The 19,429-nt window shown below is 52.3% G+C and overlaps 1 protein-coding gene across 3 annotated transcripts in view; it reads left to right on the top strand.

Moving 5' to 3' along the window:
• RABEP1 (rabaptin, RAB GTPase binding effector protein 1) overlaps positions 1-19,368 on the top strand; it is a 103,866-nt gene extending 84,498 nt beyond the window's left edge. For all 3 annotated transcript variants that reach the window (XM_051825323.2, XM_051825324.2, XM_051825322.2), the window contains 6 exons: positions 5,207-5,347; positions 12,194-12,383; positions 13,222-13,277; positions 14,791-14,889; positions 15,980-16,096; positions 16,858-19,368. In XM_051825323.2, coding sequence (XP_051681283.1) covers positions 5,207-5,347; positions 12,194-12,383; positions 13,222-13,277; positions 14,791-14,889; positions 15,980-16,096; positions 16,858-16,959 — 705 coding nt within the window. In that variant the 3' untranslated portion in view covers positions 16,960-19,368. The remainder of the gene's footprint in view (positions 1-5,206; positions 5,348-12,193; positions 12,384-13,221; positions 13,278-14,790; positions 14,890-15,979; positions 16,097-16,857) is intronic.
• The last annotated feature ends 61 nt before the right edge of the window (positions 19,369-19,429 follow it).

The raw sequence follows: 19,429 nt of genomic DNA, 5'->3' as shown, positions 1-19,429 counted from the left end.
ACAAGCTAAAAAGTTAAAATCTCAGAGCATTGCTGGCGCAGTTTTTGAACAGTCATTGTGGTTTTTCTGGGCTGCTCCATTTACTGAGAGTAACTTCATTAATTTCATGGATTATGAAAAAATGTATGTACGTTATGTATTGTAACTGCTGGCGACATTCCAGAAGGCTCTCAGTTCTGAGAGGGACCATGGCAGAGTTTCCCGTGCCAAGAGTGGCCTGGAGTCTTTACAGAAGAGTGCCCAGGCCTGAGGCCTGCTCTCTGGTCTGGCCACATTTGCCCAGTCCTGCCTTCTTCTCAAGGCTGGGACCTTCATCTGATGGTCTGTGTGAGTCAGAGCAGAGCTGGCCCTGCTGGGACGCCCCTACACAACACCTCCTACCCAGTTCTCCCCAGGGCAGGTGGTGTTTTTAAAAAGCATCTCAGTGGGAATGGTTTTTGTTTCTTTGTTGAGAGGCAGAGACAGCAGATGCAAGCGTCCCCATCCACTGGGCTGGTCTGCGGCTGACGCTGGGAACCAGAACTCAGTTCAGGTCTTCCACGTGGGTGACAGAAACTTAGAACTCAGGCCATTACTGCCTCCGGAGTAAGCATCGGCAGGGAGCTGGAGTCAACAGCTGAAGCAGGAATTAAACCCAGGCCCCTGATGTGGGACGTGGCGTCCTAACCGTTAGACCAAACACCCACTCCCCAACAGTTTGTCTTGATTGGCATCGGGTCAGCATCTGAAAGGCCTGTGAGCTGACCCTGAGTCTGGGAAGCCTCACGTCGTGACTGTTGCCTGCAGAGTTTCAGGCCTTATTTTCTCAGTAGAGAATGCGGAATAGTAACCACTGGGCTGAAAATCCCTGCTAAATGCTGACAAGGTTTGATGGTGTTGGGACTTCTGTGCTCCTTTGTTCCCTTGCATCTTTTTTTTTTTTTTGACAGGCAGAGTTAGAGAGACAGAGAAAGGTCCTCCTTTCCGTTGGTTCATCCCCAAAATGGCCGCTACAGCCAGCGCGCTACGCTGATCCGATGGCAGGAGCCAGGTGCTTCCTCCTAGTCTCCCATGCAGGTGCAGGGCCCAAGCACTTGGGCCATCCTCCACTGCCCTCCTGGGCCACAGCAGAGAGCTGGACTGGAAGAGGGGCAATCGGAACAGAACCGGGACTAGAACCCAGGGTGCCGGCACTGCAGGCGGAGGATTAGCCAAGTGAGCCGTGGCGGCAGCCTCCCTTGCATCTTTTTCCTTCTTGGTTTTTTAGAAACATCTGCCTTTACAACAGTTTTCAAGTTGATTACACCTAAAATGAATGTGTTGCAGGTGAAATTAGTGAATTGCCAAAATTAGAGTTCTGTGAACACGAATACTTGAACTTTATCCTTTTCTCAGAATTACCATGAGTGATTTTTTGTGTTTAAAATTTACTTATTTGAGAGACGGAGAGCACCCATCTGCTGGTTCACTCTCTCAGTGCCCTGGGACCAAATACTTGAGCCATCTCCTGCTGTCTCCCAGGGTTCTACGTTAGCAGGAAGTGGAGACAGGAGCCCAAGCTGCAAATAGAACTTAGGTACTAAGATGTGGGTGTCATAACTGCTGGGCTTAATGCCTGCTCCTCCTCCCCTTCCTCCTTTTTTAAATAACAAGCAAAGCGTTACTTAGCTCACGGTGATGGAGTTCAAGTCCACGCCTGGGTGGCTCCGAGGGTTTGGCAGCTGTGAGGGCAGCAGATGGCAGTGGCAGAGCACGTGTGGAAGGAGGATTGCGTGAGGCGAGCCACGAATGCTGCCTGTGCTGGGAAACAGAAACTTGTTTTTCCTTAAGATCTGTGTATTTGAAAGGCAGAGCGAGAAAGAGAGATACAGAGATACCTTTCATTTCCTGGGTCACTACCAAATGGTTGCAACAGCCAGATCTGGGCCAGGCTGAAGCCAGCAGCCAGGAGTTCCATCCTTGTGTCCCACAGGGGTGGCAGGGACCCAGGTACTTCTTAGGCACGTTAGGAGGAAGCTGAATCAGAAGTGGGGTAGCTGGGACTCCAGCTGCCCTCCAGTATGGAATGCTGGTGTCAGTAGCAGCGTAACCCACTGTGCCACCATGCAGGTCTTGAAACTTAGTGTCTGAGGCCCTTTCAGAGAAGAGTAGCTACAGCAGGAGTTAAGATCTTGATATTTTCTCCTTTTTATTTTGAAAAACAAAGTATGGAGTTAATACTTGCTAGACCTATCCTCACACTTAGCAGTTGCTAATATTTGTCTACATTTGTGCATACTTGACTTGCGCTCTCAGTCTCTGCATGTGTGTAGGTGAATGTGTGTGTGTGTTGGTTTGTGTGTTTGCTGGACTATTTGAAGTTAAGTTGTACTCCATCACAGCCCACCTATACATTTCAGCCAGTAGCTCCTGAGAACAAATTGTTCTTCATGCCCCAGTGCTAATACTGCATCCTTCAAATTTAACTAATTGTCTCCCAGAGTCCTTGATTGTTTTTAGTTGGTGGACTTAACATTTTTTCCAATCCAGATCACATTTTGTTACAGTGTCACTTTAATCTCACTTAACCCAGTCTCTCCCTTTTATTTTTCTTTTATGACACTGACATTTCTGAAGAATCCAGGCCAGTGGCCTTGTAGAATGTTTGAAGCTAATGGTCTTATAGAGTGTGTGTATCTGATTAGTTCCTCATGATTCAGGTCGGGTAGGCATTTTGTCAAGAATACCGCAGGGAGGGAATGATTGGGTGGAAATCCTGGCGGCACGGCCACATAGTGATGGGTGGTTCCGAGTCTGATGACTTGTCCAGGGGTGGGGACCAGGCAGTTTCAGAATTACAGCTTCGGTGTTGCTGCCAACAGCAAACTTCCCAAGTCATTGAACATTTCTTTGCAGTTGCTTCTCCCTTAGTGTTTCCCAGGGAAAGGTGACGCTTTGGATACTGTGTCCCAGAGTTACTTGAGTTGGTTTTTTCCTCTGTGGTGGCACTCTCAGTTTGATAGTATGGTGAGCTCCGTTTGCTTCTCTTAGCATTGTGTTTTCAAATTAGCTCTTTTCTTGTTTGATTACGCAGTGTGGTTCATAAACCAAAACTATATAAACATAAACATCTGGCTCCCACTTCCTTTCCCACCTACTCCATGCACAACCGTTTGCTTCTGCCTTGTCCTTTCACTCTATAAAAGTAAACACATACATCATTTTCTTTCTCTTCTTTCTATTCCAGATACAGTGGGGCCCTAATATTCTGTTGTAAATGGGTTGAAAGAGGTCAGAAAGCATGGATGCCTCTAGTCTGAAAAAAAAATCTGAGCCAGTGACGTTTAATCAAAACTGCTGACCCAGGATGCAGCTCAGCCCCCACCCCGCCTCTGGGAAGTGTCCTCCCCCCTCCCCCCAGGGTCCTTCTCTGTCCTCCTGTCACTGTGAAGCCCAGCTCTCTCAGCACCTCGTGGTCCTGCAGGGCACCTTGTGGTTTACTTTGTGCTTGATCTCTGTTCCCCCTGGGCAGCAGAACACCTAGCCTAGAGCAGTAGCTGCTAAAGTAAGTGTTGGGTGAGTTATCTGTGTGTATGTATGCCCTTAAAGTAGATGACGTAGTGGATTAGTCAGCTTTTTGTTACAAAAGTCCTAAGGTAAGCCACTTATGGAAAGGAGGCCGCCCTCCTTGACATCTGGTGATGGAATTCTTTGTTTTGTTTAAAATCTATTTATTTATGTGAAAGAGTTGGGGGGGGCTTCTGTCTGCGGTTTGCTCCCCAGGTGGCTGTAATGGCCAGGGCTAAACCAGGCCAAAGCCAGAAGCTTCTTCTGGGTCTCCCTTGTGGGTGCAAGGACCCAAGCACTTGGGCCATCCTCCGCTGCTTTCCCAGGCACATTAGCAGGGAGCTTGATTGGAAATGGAGCAGCCAGGACTGGAATCGCCACTTATATGGGAGGCTGGCATTGCAGATGGCGGCTTTTCCCACCAAACCACAGCACCAGCCCCCTGCTGGTGACATTCTGACTGGCAGAGGCCCAGGGTGGCACAGGATGTCACACAGCAGAGAAGATGAAAGATCACATGGTAGGCCAGGGGGCAGAGTGGCTGGGCCCAACTCTGCTTTTACAACCAACCCTCTTGCAAGAATTGCTTTTTAAGGGCATGCCTCCAGAGGTCTCAGCACCTCTCACCAGGCCCACTTCCTATACACATAATTGGATTAAACTTACGCCCTCTTAGTTCTACTAACTTGCAACTTCGGAGTGTAAACATCTTCATGAGTTAGGGACCCATGAATGGTGTTCAAACCATACCACTTAGTATTAAAAATTAGCAGAAATTACATGCTTTCATAGAACTTTATCTTACACTCAAATTAGCAAAAATAACATTTTAAAAAGCTTTTTAAAAAATTATTTGAGGCTGGTGCCGCAGCTCAATAGGCTAATCCTCCACCTAGCGGCGCCGGCACACCGGGTTCTAGTCCCAGTCGGGGCGCCGGATTCTGTCCCGGTTGCCCGTCTTCCAGGCCAGCTCTCTGCTGTGACCCGGGAAGGCAGTGGAGGATGGCCCAAGTGCTTGGGCCCTGCACCCCATGGGAGACCAGGAGAAGCACCTGGCTCCTGCTATCGGATCAGCGCGGTGCGCCGGCCGCAGTGTGCCAGCTGTGGCGGCCATTGGAGGGTGAACCAACGGCAGAAAAGGAAGACCTTTCTCTCTGTCTCTCTCTCACTATCCACTCTGCCTGTCCAAAAAAAAAAAAAATTATTTGAAAGGCAGCTCCTTCGTTGACCTCGAGTACATGAGACTTCTGGCCCATTTGTGGGATCCTGAGCTTGAACAGAAGTAGATGCAGTGGAAAGTCGCCCCATGCTTCCTGCTGAATGCACGCCGTGAGGAAGTAGGCTTGGACGAGCTGCTCTGCCCAGTGTGGGTCTTGGTTGTGTCAGCCTCTTCCCCTGTGCTGGAGTGCAGGGGTGTGGAGGGTAGAGATCACTGGTTCTGCTCTGATGGGAGAGAGAAGGGAGGAGGAGGTCAGGTCCTTGCCTCACTGCCTGCTTCCTGGGGACTGTGTGAAGGCTGCGATTTTACGCCCTCGGAGCTGTGCTTTTCTAGGTAGGCAGAGCTTCGCTGTGTGGCCCTCTGTCCCTGCCTCTCATTTGGTTAGGCGGAGCATCTCTGCTGCAGCTGTCTGCAGGCTGGGGGCGCCTTCCTGGCAGTGATTGGTGTTTGTTTCTCTTTCAGGCAGTGCTGATGCAGTCGCGGGAACAGGTTTCAGAAGAGCTGGTGAGGTTACAGAAGGATAATGACAGCCTCCAGGGGAAGCACAGCCTGCACGTGTCGCTGCAGCAGGCTGAAGACTCCATCCTCCCAGACACTGCCGAGGTAACGGACCTGCCCGCGGTCAGAAACGTGAACGCGTGCCTTTCCTTGAACTACTCTGTTGAGATACAATTCCCATGCCAAGCAATTCAACTGTTCATTTCATTTTATTTGAATGGCAGACAGACATATATTCCATTCACTGATTCCCCCACAAATGCCTGCAACAGCCATGGCCATGCCAGGCCAGGCCAAGCCAGAAGCTCAATCCAGGTCTCCCATGTAGGTGACAGGGACCTAACTACTTGAGCCAATACTTGCTCTCTTGAAGGGTGTGCATTAGTTGGAAGCTAGAATTTAGAGTGGAGATGGGACTTAAACCCAGGCACTTTTATATGGGATGTAGATATCCCAAGCAGCATCTAAACCATTGTGCCAAACACCCACCCCACATTTCAGGCTTTTCAAATGTACAATTCAGACCTGGCGGTGTGGCACAGTGGGTGAAGCCACTGTCTGCAGTGCCTGCATTCCATATGGGCACCAGTTCGAGTACTGACTGCTCTGCTTCCAATCCAACTCCCTGTTAATGTGCTTGGGAGAGCACCTGAGCATGGCCCAAGTGCTTGGGCGCCTGCACCCATGTGGGAGACCCAGAAGAAGCTCCTGGCTCCTGGCTTTGGCCTGGCCCAGCCCTGGCTGTTGAGGCCATTTGGGGAGTGAACTAGCAGATGGAAGATCTCTCTCTGTGACTCTGCCTGCAAATAAATAAATGTTTAAGAAAATAAATGAAGTGTACAACTCAGTTGTTTTCAGTATATTCATAGAAAAGTCCAGTCTTGACCACAGCCAATTTTAGAACCTCAGAATGAAGATCCTGCTCTTAAATTGTACCTCTGTTTCCTTCCCTTCCAGCCTTGAGCAGACAGCAGTTCACTTTGTCTAATTGCCTCATCCTGACTCTGCCTGTGAATGGAGTCACAGCACATGCTCTTTTGTGTCTGGCTTCTTTCACGTGGTGTGATATGTTCAAGGTTCATCCATGTGGTAGCATGTATCAGCTCTCCATTCCCTTTCATGGCTGAGTAATACCCCATTGTATGGATATATTGATTATGTGCTGATAGATTGTTTCAATGTTGAGCTGTTATGAATATGCTGCTATGAGCATTCATGCACAGGTGTTGGTGTGGACATGTTTTCATTTCTCTTGAGCGCATACCTCGTAGTGAAATTGCTGGGTTGCCTGTGGACTCTTAAATTGTTGAGCAACTGCTAGATTGTTGGCCAGAGCAGTGCATCATCTTGTCTTCCCACCAGCAGTGTGGAAGGCCTCAAATTTCTCCACATTTTTTTTTGTTTTAAAAGATTTATTTATTTATTTGAAAGGCAGAGTTACAGAAAGGCAGAAAGAGAGAGAGAGAGAGATCTTCATCAGCTGGTTCACTCCCCAGATGGCCACAACAGCTGGAGCTGAGTCTATCTGGAGCCAGGAGACAGGAGCTTCTTCCAGGTCTCCCACATGGGTGCAGGGGTCCAAGGACTTGGGCCATCTTCTGCTGCTTTCCCAGGCCACAGCAGAGAGCTGGATCAGAAGTGGAGCAGCCAGGACTTGAATCAGCAGGAGGTGGCTTCACCTGCTACGCTGCAGAGCCGCTCCCCGCTACTCCCTTTAGCTTTATTTTATTTGTTTGAAAGGCAGAGTGGCAGAGAGAGGTTGGGAGAGACACAGGAAGAGATCTTCCATCCACTGGTTCACTCCTTAAATGGCTGCAGTGGCTCCTGCCATCGGATCAGCACGGTGTGCCGGCCGCAGCGCGCTGGCCGCGGTGGCCATTTGAGGGTGAACCAACGGCAAAGGAAGACCTTTCTCTCTGTCTCTCTCTCTCTCACTGTCCACTCTGCCTGTCCAAAAAAAAAAAAAAAAAAAAAAGGAGTTTAACTGTTAGATATTCTGGATATGTGCAGTAGCAGATGCATGATTTGCAGGTCCTTGCTTCTGTATCTGCCCAGTCTTGGTCACTTTCTTGATGGTGTACTTTGAAGCATAAAAGTTCACATTTTTAATGGCTTTTTTTTGGGGGGGGGGGGGGATTTACTAATTTATTTGAAAGAGTGACAGAGAGAAGAGAATCTTATATTTGCTGGTTGACTTCCCAAATGGCTGCAACAGCTGGGGCTGGGCCAGGCTAAAGGCAGAAGCCAGGAGCTCCATCTGGGTCTCCCACGTGGATGGGAGGGGCCCACGTGCTTGGGTCATCATCCCCTGCCTTCCCAGGTGCGCTACCAGAGCTGGATCAGAGGTGGAGCAGCTGGGACTCAAACCAGAATATCCATATGGGACGCTGGTGTCACAAGCAGTACTACATTGCCAACGTGCACACACACGCACACACTCACCCACCCCAATTTTTACTTTTGATGAACTCTGGTCTTCTGTTGTATCTGCTTTTGCTGTCTTGGTCTTGTCAAAGAATCCTTTGCCAAATCCTGGATTCTTCTTGCAAGAACAGATTGAGAATGCACCAGAAGTTAAATGTTTGAATGAGTTACCAAGCTGGCCTCTTGTGAAATTTGTTTCAAGTCTGGCCCTTAAAAGGCTATACTACATGCACTGTCTCTGTCCATAAAGATGACACTTTCTATGGTTTTCATTCCTCTGTGGTTTGGTGAGTCTGGGCTGTATTGGTTTCCCTGAGATATTTGTAACTATCTCCAACCTTTATACCCACACGTTTCTACACCTTTCCACCTATAGAAAATATTCTCTGAGGGCCAGTACTGTAACACAGTAAGTTAATCCTTCGTCTGCGGTGCCAGCATCCCATATGGGTGCCAGTTCCAGTCCTGGCTGCTGCTCTCCCAATCCAGCTCTTTGCTGTGGCCTGGGAAAGCAGTAGAAAATGGCCCAAGACCTTGGGCCCCTGCACCCACATAGGAGACCAGGAAGAAGCATCTGGCTCCTGGCTTTGGATCAGTGCAGCTCTGACTGTTTTGGCCACCGGGGAGTGAACTAGCAGATGAAAGACCTCTCTCTCTCCACCTCTGCCTCTCTATAACTGCCTTTTAAATAAAATAAATAATAAATAAGCACTTGGGCCATGCTCCACTGTACTCCTGGGCCACAGCAGAGAGCTGGACTGGAAGAGGAGCAACCGGGAGTAGAACCCAGTGCCTATATGGGATGCCAGTGCCACAGGCAGAGGATTAACCTAATGAGCCACAACACCAGCCCCTCTTAGAACAATTTTCATTACTCTATGTTCCTTTTATCTTTTTTTTTTTTTTTTTTTAAAGACAGAGTTATAGAGAGAGGTAAAGAGAGAGGACTTCCATCTGCTGGTTCACTCCCCAGATGGCCGCAACGACCAGAGCTGTGCCGATCTGAAGCCAGGAACTTCTTCCAGGTCTCCCATGCAAGTGCAGGGGCCCAAGGACTTGGGCCATCTTCTACTGCTTTCCCAGACCATAGCAGAGAGGAGCAGCCGGGACTAGAACCGGCGCCCACATGGGATGCCGACGCTTCAGGCCAGGGCTTTAACCGCCACAGTGCTGGCCCCCATTTTTTCTTTTTAAATAAAGAAATTTTGCTCCTTCAGAATTATTTTAAAATCAGATGCTACAGAAGTGGAAGTTTCCCCAACCCTCCACTGTAGATTCAACCTCTACAACTTAGAGCTCATTCTTTTTTCATATTAGCATTGTTATTTAAAAATAATTATTTAAAAAATTATTTTATTTGAAAGGCAGAGTTACAGAGAGGCAGAGGCAGAGAGAGGTCTTCTATCCATTGGTTCACTCCTCAAATGGCCAGAACAGCCGGAGCTGGGCCAGTCCAGAGCCAGGAGCCAGGAGCTTCTTCTGGGTCTCCCACGCGGGTGCAGGGGCCCAAGGACTTGGGCCGTCTTCTTTCCCAGGCCACAGCAGGGAGCTGGATAGGAAGAAGAGCAGCAGGGACTCAGACTGGCACCCATATGGGATGTTGGCACTGCAGGTGGTGGCTTCACCTGCTATGCCACAGGCCGGCCCCTAAAAATAATTGTTAAAAAAGGTTTATTTATTTGATAGGCAGAGTACACAGAGGGAGCTGAAAACTTCACCTGAGTCTTCCACATGGGTGGCAGGGGCGCAGCTACTTGGGCCATCTTGTGCTGCTTCCCCATCCTATTAGGAAGGAGCTGGATTGGAATGGAAGCAGTGAGGAGTCAAACCAGCACTTTGATCACGGATGCCAGTGTCGCACAGGGTGGCTTAACCTGCTTTCCCACAATGCCACACCTCCTGCCCCTCTTAAATTCGAATTATTTATTTGAAAGGCAGAGAGACAAAGAACTCCCATCTGCTGGTCCATATCCCAGATGTCTGCACGACTGAGGCTGGGGCTGGGCCAGGCTGAAGATGAAAGCCAGGAGCTCCAGTCAGCTCTTCCCCGTGGGTGCCAGGAGCCCAAGTACTCAGCGCCTGCTGCCTCCCAGTGTGCACATTAGCAGGAAGCTGGAGTCAAGGCCAAAGCCAGGACTCGAACCCAGGCACACCAGTATGGGATGTGGGCATCCTAGGTGACATTTAACTGTTATTGCTACTATTTCTTAATATTATTTAAAATTTTTATTTTGATCATTTACAAAGACTTCAAAGCCCATTTTGCCATCAGCTCCTTGTTTTCCCAACCTTCCCACACCTTGTGGTCTCAGCAGGGGCCCTGGCTCTCTGGGGGACCCCTTTCTCCTGAACTGGTGACTGTTTGTGAACTCTTTCTGCTGTTACTGATTTTGAAACTGCTATCCTTTAATTTATGTACATTTTTAAAGAGATTTATTTATTTAGTTGAAAGGCAAAGTGACAGCAAGACAGAGAGCTCCTCTTTCTGCTGGTTCACTCCCCAGATGGCCACGACAGCCAGGGCTGGGCCAGGCCGAAACCAGGAGCCGGGGGCTTCATCCGGGTCTCCCACGTGGGTGCAGGGGCCCAAGGACTTGGGCCATCTGCTGCTGCTTTCCCAGGTGCACTAGCAGGGAGCTGGTTCAGAAGTGGAGCAGCTGGGACTTGAACCAGCGCTCCAGTATGGGATGCAGGCATCACAGGCTGTGGCTTAACACCCAGAGCCACAACACTAATTTATAAGTGTTTGTTACCTGAGAACCTTGGGACTCTTTTTAAAGATTTATTATTTATCTTATTTAAAAGGCATTTATAGAGAGGCAGAGGTGGAGAGAGAGAGGTCTTTCATCTGCCAGTTCACTCCCCAGGTGGCCGCAACAGCTGGAGCTGTGCTGATCCAAAGCCAGGAGCTTCTTCCAGTCTCCCACGCAGGTGCAGGGGCGCATGGACTTGGGCCATCTTCTTCTGCTTTCTCAGGCCACAGCAGAGAGCTGGATCAGAAGGGGAGCAGCCAGAACTCAAACCGGCACCCCTATGGGATGCCGGCACTGCAGGAGGCGGCTTTACCTGCCTGCTATGCCACAGCACTGGCCCCTGAGAATCTTGGTTTTTACTTCAAAATTGCTTCAGGATATAATTGGAAAGGTTTCTTAAAAAATAATAAATAAGTGAACATAGAAGATTTAAGCTGAATTTGTTGTGACAAAGAGCCGATCACCTTAGAGAGTCATTCTCTACCGTTGTGTGCCCTTGGCCTAACCTAGTACTTAGCTTGTTTGTGGTAGATGTTCAGTGAGTGAGTGGATGAAGGATTAGGAATAAGTAAAGAAATTTTATCCTGTTAGCAGTCACTCTTGGTTCTGAGAATCAGTGTTTTTTTTTTTTTTTCAATCTTCATTCCCTAATTCCTTCCAAATTTATGTAAACATCAGAGATCTCTGTTGTTATTCCTAGTGACTCTCATTAAGTGTAAGAAGTCACGTAAGGGGCCAGTGCTGTGGTGTAGCAGGTAAAGCCGCTGCCTGCAGTGCCGGCCTCCCATGTGGGCACCAGTTGAGTCCCGGCTGCTCCACTTCCGATCCAGCTCTCTGCTATGGCCTGGGAAAGTAGCAGAGGATGATGCAAGTCCTCGGGCCCCGGCACCCGCGTGGGAGACCCCGAAGAAGCTCCTGGCTTCAGATTGTCTCAGCTCCAGCTGTTGTGGCCATTTGGGGAGTGATCCAACAGATGGAAGACCTCTGTCTGTAACTCTTTCAAATAAATAAATCTTTTTAAAAAAATTTTAAAAATCACTTAACATTTTTGTTTTTCTGCTTATGAATCAGTTTTGAGGGAAAAATGTAGTTGGCAGCACACATCTTGGGAACTGGCATTGTAGCATAGTGGGTTAAGTCTGCCATGCCGGCATCCCACGTGAGCTCTGGGTTGAGTCTTGGCTGCTCCACTTCTGATCTAGCTCCCTGCTGATATGCCTGAGCAAGCATCAAAAAGATGGTCCAGGTGCTTGGGCCCCTGACATCCCTGTGGGAGACCTGGATGGAGCTCCTGGCTTCTGGCTTCAGCTTGGCTCAGCCCACACCATTGGCCATTTGGGGAGTGAATCAGCGATGGAAGACCTCTCTCTCTCTAACTCTGTCTTTCAAGTAAATAAATCTTAAAAATACATATTTATTTGAGAAGGACACAGACAGTGGGGAAATACAGTGGGGTAAGGGCGTGGTGGTGGTATAGAGTACTTAGAGTCTGTTGTAAGTCAGGCCATGTGTCAGCTGCAGACAGACAGCACTCCCCCCACGTGCCTGTGACGGCCAGGAGCTGGGATCCTAATGCCGTCTTCCACGTGAGTGGAGGAGCCCGCGTGCTGCCCTCTGCTGCAGGGTGCGTTGCTGGGCAGCTGGAGTCGAGAGCTGGGACGTGGACTCGGGCGCTCCGTCGTGGGTGCAGGGTCGTCACTGCCAGGCTAAACGCTCCATCCCTGACTTCTGTGTTTTCTCTCACCCTCAACCACCGCTTGTTTCTTGAACACAGGCGCTCCGGGAGCTGGTATTAAAATACCGTGAGACCATCGTCAGTGTGCGGACGGCAGCAGATCACATGGAAGAGAAGCTGAAGGCTGAAATACTTTTCCTCAAAGAGCAAATCCAAGCAGAGCAGTGTTTGAAAGAAAACCTTGAGGAAACTCTGCAGCTCGAAATAGAAAACTGCAAGGAGGAAATAGGTGAAGCTCGGAGTGCTGTGGTGTGGAACTAGAATCACTGATCGTCTCTGACTGCAGGCAGTGCACGTGGGCGGGGGCACGCAGGGTCTCTGACTGCAGGCAGTGCACGTGGGCGGGGGCACGGCAGGGTCTCTGCAGGCAGCAGTACGTGGTCGTGGGTAGGGCAGGGTCTCTGCAGGCAGTGCACGTGGGCGGGGGCACGCAGGGTCTCTGCAGGCAGTGCACGTGGGCGGGGGCACGCAGGGTCTCTGCAGGCAGCAGTACGTGATCGTGGGGCACGGCAGGGTCTCTGCAGGCAGCAGTACGTGGTCGGGGGTAGGGCAGGGTCTCTGCAGGCAGCAGTATGTGGTCGTGGGTAGGGCAGGATCTCTGCAGGCAGTACACGTGGTCGGGGGTTACGGGACACAGGACATGTGTCGGAAAGAATTCGGTAAGGACTCGGCCAGGTTTTCCAGGTTGTCGGGTAGATCCAGGAATCTAGGGCTAGGAAAAGAAACCAAAATCCTGTCTTCTCGGAGCGCTGCCTGCCTGGTGGCTGCTGAGAGTATGCGCAGCTCTTGAGCCAGACCACCGGGACCATGGCTGGATAGGTGGCATGTCCCCAGCCTGGATGTGGGGTCTCTGCCTGGGACAGAGTGGCACGGTGCCCCCCCCCCCCCCCCCGGCGCGCCACCTCTGCCTGAGCTTGGTGACCACGCTGGCTGCGTGGAGGTGATTTTGAGAAAGGTGCCTCACTATCTACAGAATAAATCTGAATTCTTTAAGAAAACAGTTTCAATGCAAAATAATAAATGAATGCTAAATACCTCTCTCTCTCTCTCTCTCTCTCCCCTTCTAGCTTCCATTTCTAGCCTGAAAGCTGAATTAGAAAGAATAAAAGTAGAAAAAGGACAGGTGAGTTGGAAGTTCGAGTTTTGCCTTCTCTCGGCAGCCAGGGATTGTCTGTCGTCCCTGCTGTGCTGGCCGCGGGTGGTGGAGGTCGGGCCGGCTTCCTGACTTGGAGGAACTTGGGTCAGGTGGGCGGGGGGCAGCGGGCAGCTGTCTGGGAAGAGTCTGTGGGGCGGTGGCCCGTGGCAGCTGCAGGAGGTACAGGGTTGACTGTGCCGGGCTGTGGCCTGGAGTTCCTGCTGTGGCCTGCCACAGTGGGGCCTGCTGCAGTGGGGCCTGCCCTTCCTGCTGGCTTGGAGTCCTGTGGCCGGCGTGCACACCCGCAGCAGGCAGCCCTGCTCACCCCCACCCCGCCCTCGGCCAAGGCCCCCTGACCAAGGCCTCGGCCCTTCCAGCCCTTCCTGCTGCAGGCCCCTCCCTCAGGGCCTCATTCCATCCTCGTTGCCCCGCGCCCCTTGTCTCCTGGTCTCCGCAGCGTGTGGACAGGTCTGGCCCTCACTCCTTGTGCTGCCCCCTTGCCTCCCGCCCAGGCTGCTGCTGTCTCCATAGTTGGCGAGAGCACACGCCCGGCCCGGCCCTGGGCTCAGCGCTCCTGGCAGCCTCTCGCCTGGCCTCGCTCCACCTGGCCTCGCCCCGGCCCGCGGCTGTCTGTCCCCGTCCCCGTCCCCAGGCAGCGCCGTTCTTCCTGGCTGTGCACGCGCTCTTCTGCTGTTGCGCCCAGCCGTCTGTCCATCATGTTGATGCCGTCTCCAGGGGCCTGACGGAAGCCTGTCAGCCCCCAGCCATGGCTTTCTCTCTGGGCCTTTGCCATTTTGCATAAACCGCGGTCGGCCCTGTGCCTTCTAACAAGAGGGAGACTGCCTCCCCTGGGACGTGCCATGCTCTGAAGCTGCCCATCTGTTGGCTGCCCGTGGCTGTCTGGCTCGGGCGCTCGTGTCCACCGCCTGGCCCACAGGTCCCCTGGCCGCTCTGCCCCGACTGCGCTGCTGGGGTTCCGACTTCCCTTCTCGCCTGGCTTTGCTGTGACAGCCTAGCTTGTTCCTCAGTCTCCACGTTAATGTCCTCTGCCAGCTGGCCACCACGTTGGAACCAAGGTGACCTTAAGACGTTAGACTTGACCGCGCCCCAGCCCTGCTGAAAGCCCTCGCCCGGCTCTTACCCGCAGAAGCCGGCCTGGGTCCTTAGGCCTGGGGGAGCCCTGCCCCATGCCACCCGGCTCTGCCTGGCCTCGCAGGCCGGACGCAGCACTGTTCGGAACACGTGTTCGTGCGTGCCATCCAGCCCTTCCCGCGTGAAAGCTTTCCGGGGTGCCTTCCTGAGCTCACTATGCAGAAGCGATGTCGCCTGCTCCGTGCCAGGCGCCAAAGGACTTGTCTCCAGGTTTTCCATCTGCAGGCCTAGACTGTGGTCGGTGCCTGCTGAGTGGCGTCTGAACGCACAGGGCTGGCCGAGCTAGAGAGGGCTCCGCGAGGAGGGCCGGGCTTCCGGAGTTTCAGCTTCCTCCCTTCCCCTCGCACAGCTGGAGTCCACGCTGCAGGAGAAGACCGAGCAGCTGGAGCGGCTCCAGGAGACGAGGGCGCATCTGGAAGAACAGCTGAAGAAAGAGACGGCCGCCAAGGTGGGCCTCACGGTCTCCTAAGAAAAGTTGGGTCACCTCTCGCCTGTTTAAAAACCACACTGCTGGGCCCAGCGCCGTGGCTCACTAGGTTAATCCTCCGCCTGCGACACTGGCGTCCCAGGTGGGCTCTGGGTTCTGTCCCGGTTGCCCCTCTTCCAGGCCAGCTCTCTGCTGTGGCCTGGGAGTGCAGTGGAGGATGGCCCAAGTGCTTGGGCCCTGCACCCCATGGGAGACCAGGAGAAGCACCTGGCTCCTGGCTTCAGATCAGCGCGGTGCGCCAGCCGCAGCGGCCGTTGGAGGGTGAACCAATGGGAAGGAAGACCATTCTATCTGTCTCTCTCTCTCACTGTCTATAACTCTACCTATCAAATAAAAAATAAAAAAATTAAATAAAAACCACACTGCTGCCTTGGCACATGCCCCTGAGCGTTGGCTTGTGTGAGGAAGGTTCTGTGGGTGAACTCTCCCTCTGCCAGCCCCGCAGGCTCCCCCAGCCAGGCCCAGTGCCATTGTCCTCGTGTCTCCCTGATGTGGCAGGTCACGCCATCGTCCTCGCGTCTGCCTGATGCAGCAGGTCGTGCGTGACAGAGACTGCGTCACACCCGCGTGGCCGCCTGCCTTTTCCTTAGTCCGGTAGAAAATGCGCAGCTCACTGGGAGGGAAGTGGGTTGGCTGGTGTGTGGCCTCCGGAGCCACGAGTCCTGCCGGTGTGTTTCTGTAGGGAAGGTGGGAGTTGGCCGGACCCCACTCCCTGAGGGTCTTCTAGCAGAAGGACACCGCAGGAGTCCCCAGCGTGTGTGTCCCGCTGGGGTTTTGTCGATGAGTCGCTGTCACCACTGCTGGGAGGTGGGGCGGGGGCGCTGCACGCTCACCGCTCCTTGTCCTGGCTTAGATGCCCAGTTCCCTCCAGGACACGGAGAAGAAGTGGGGGCAGTCGCGCCGTCGCCCACCAGGCTAGAAAGCGAGCAGCAGGGCTGAGGGCGTGGCAGCCGTCGCCCGGCCTCTGCTCAGGTGGGCACTGCAGGCCCCTCGGTGACCTAAGTGGGTCAGGCCTTTGGCTCTGATCTGCTTTCAAACTGGTATTTTTTAGGCCTCTGTTGAACAACTAATGTTTGAAGAGAAGAACAAAGCCCAGAGGTTGCAGACAGAACTGGACGTCAGCGAGCAGGTGCAGAGGGACTTCGTGAAGCTTTCTCAGACGCTGCAGGTGAGCCGGGAAGGTTCTGCACACACGGCCGCGCCAGCCCCGCCTGCACCCCACCCCACCTCCACCCCCCCCGCCCGGCCTGGCCACTCGGACCAGGTGCTGTGGACGTGCACCTGGCCAGCACTGCCTCCTTAGCACGGAGTGTGCCTGCTGCTGGGCCCGGTGCTGGGAGCACCCTGGAGCCCGCGTCCTGGAGAGGGGTGCCTGGCTTCGAGTCCCAGCCCCTTGCAGATTCTGGCCTCCTGGCGGCTGACAGCCTCCTGTGTGGGAGACCCGGACTGAGCTCTGGGCTCCAGGCTTTGGCCTGCTCCAGCCCTGGCTGTTTTGAGCCTCTGGGGAGTGAATCATTGACAGAGCTCTCTTTCAAATAAATGAAAAAAATAAAGTGGCGTCTAACCCGTGAGGCTCTTCCCCATTTGCCCTGTGGTTTACATGGTTTTGACCCAGCTGTCTGGTTCCTGGCTCTAAGCATCGTCTCCTGTCCCCACCCGACTCCTTGCTTCCCGGGCCCCAGCTTGGGTTTGTCCTCTCCGTGGAAGCCTCCGGGTACCCGAGCCGGGCTGCCTCGGCACTCTCCGACCCGGCTGTGGGTCTCAGGACGTGGCCGTGAGCCCTCGTGTGTGTCCCCCATCCTGTCACACAGCTGCTTTGGGAAGTGTGCTCTGATCTGAGTTCTCACTCGCCTCCCCTTTGTGGAGTGACCCCCTTCCCCGCGGAGTCAGTCCGCTCCATCTCCGCACTCAGCATCGTTGTCTCTGCAGGTGCAGCTGGAGCGGATCCGGCAAGCCGACTCTCTGGAGAGGATCCGGGCCATTCTGAATGACACCAAACTGACAGACATTAACCAGCTCCCCGAGACATGACGCCCTGGAGGCAGGATTCTAGCCTGCACTTTGGATTTCTAACTCATCTTTAGAGCAACATTAATTATTATTTAACTCTTAACTGAAGAAGCAGAAGTCACAACAAAAGGAACACTGGAGAAATGCTTGTCTCTAACGGGAGAGGCCACGCAGCACGGGGCAGCAGCCAGCCAGGCGACGCCCCAGAAACACCTGTGGCTCGGAACACTAGGGAGACTCCAGACGGGTGCCGGCGGCGGGGTCAGGTTTGGTGACGGGGAGCGCGGTCCCCTTGCCTGCTTTCTCCAACATAGATTGTTTGGAACATACTTCCCTACCCGAGAGCAACATCCCAATCAGTAGTGTTTGGATGACGTTTTCTGTTCATAGATACTGGGAGAAAGAATTTTCTTTTTCTGTTGTCTAGGGCTCCCCAGTACCAGTATTCAGCTAGCACAGAGGTGTAGTATGCTGTATGAATATTTTATATTAAAATATGAAGTTTGAGAGCAGGCCGTTGGCTACTGACTCTACTTCCCTCGCTCAGTGCATTTTTATTTCTTTTTACTATTTTATCTTATATTGGAGGACCTTAAATGCTACTGAAACTTGCCTGGAAACCACAAGACTGTGGCAACCAAAACTAATTGAAGAACTGAATTAATTATGAGGATTTGAAAGCTTGGCTGAGGCTATGCGTGCATCGCAAGTCAAGTTTAAAGGAGAAGCACAAGCAGCTGGAAGCACTTTTTCTGATCCCCGGATGACCTTCACGGGCCCACAGGCACCAGGGCAAAGCTGAGCTGGCACCATCTACTCTTTCAAAGTGTTTTAGCTTAGGTATTGGATCGGTGAAAACATAGTGTTAATACAACAAGCTATGCCTGACGTCATGCAATGTCCAGTTACAAATCTCATTTTAAACTTAACCAATGGGCTTGAGTCTGTTTCCAGTGTCAAGTACCAAAAAAGGGTCGTAACTAGGTCTGACAGGTACTTTATATTTCCATTTAATGATTAGAGCAGGAGCCTAAGTGACGTGTTCCCAGGAAGCCGGGGCCAAGCCAGTTAGGAAACTGCTCAGCTGAGAAGTCTGCTTTGTCCTTTTGCAAGAGCCAGACTCCTTCCCTCCGTGGAGGAAGCCTCAGTGAGCCAGGCCGTGTTGCAGCAAGCACAAAGGATCCGTGGGCACTGCTGGCTGCTGCGGTCCTGCGGCCGGAGTGGCCGGTGGGAGGCTACCGTTTAACTCGTGCGTGCGGGCAGCCCGAAGTAAAGCTGTTCCCAGGTGATTTTTGTGATTGGGGTTGCCTGACAGTGCAGGTTCCCAGGAGCCCTGTGGGAATTAGTCAATTAAATGCACTCTTGGATTTGCTTAAAGTCACCATCAGTTTACAGTGAAGTCTGTTACAAAAACCTTTACTTCTCCCATGGGACAGACAGTAAGGCCTCCCATCGCCTCCTCCCCGGGTTCGCTGTAGTCTTGTGTTCATGATTATGGATGAAAATAAACACCAATTTTGGAAACAGTGTTTCTGAAGGCTCACCGTGCATGAAACATTCTTTAACTGGTTTAAAGGCCCTCTGTATTCTAGTGTTACCAGGTTTAATGGAAACAGATCCAGAAGTTACAGGGAATTTTAATTACAAAATGTGTTGACTTAAAAGACCTGTCCCTTGGACAGCCCCAAGCGCATCTGCCTGGATGACTGGGGCGAGCCCTGTGCGTCAGGAGGGGTGGTCTTGTGCCGACTGGGTGCCCCAGACAGGCAGTGAAGCCGTCGCCGTTAGGGAACCATGTTGGACTCCACTCTATTGAGAAAAATCTCCCAAGACTCTAGGTTGTGCCTCACAGTATCTCTGGTTTGTAAGAAGCAAACTCTGACAACGCTACTCTCTATGTGGGAAAAGTTCTTTAAACTGGGTTTTCTGTATAAATTGGGATCTGATCTCGCAGGTGGGGTTCAGTGCTTGGGACAGAGTTATCAGTTGAGTTTTGCAGGTGTTCCGCGCTTATGTTCGGTCTGTAATCGTGTCCTCATGCAGAACTAGCCTGATTTACCTTGAACCTGTAACGTCCCTTACTGCGTGGCTGTTACCTGGCGTCACTGAGGCACTCTAGGCAGGCCCGGCTTTGCCTCTCGGAGCTCACGCTGGCGAGCAGAAAGAGGACGTAAAGCCCGAGGACAGACCACACAGACTGCAGAGCACGCCGTTCCTCCCTTGAGGGGAACCTGCAGCCACTCGGTAGCGACTGCTGCACGCAGCGCAGCTGGCCCCAGCTCTGAGAGGAAGTGCGCGGGCACGGGCCTCTGCGGCTGCGCTCCTGGGCTCTGTTCCGAGCAAACTGCGGGTGTAGCCGTTTGTGAACTGTCCTGAAGGTGTGTCCTTAACCAGAAAGTGTTCAAATTAAAAAAGCTGCTGCCCCCTGCACCGTGTGGCCTCCTCTTTGTCTCTTCAGAGCCGCAGTTCTGGTGCTGCTACCTAAACACAC

This window comes from Oryctolagus cuniculus, chromosome 17 (genome assembly GCF_964237555.1).
Source record: "Oryctolagus cuniculus chromosome 17, mOryCun1.1, whole genome shotgun sequence".
NCBI classification, from domain to species: domain Eukaryota; kingdom Metazoa; phylum Chordata; class Mammalia; order Lagomorpha; family Leporidae; genus Oryctolagus; species Oryctolagus cuniculus.
The sequence above is the reverse complement of the archived record's forward strand: the minus strand, read 5'-3'. Positions and strand labels throughout refer to the sequence as shown.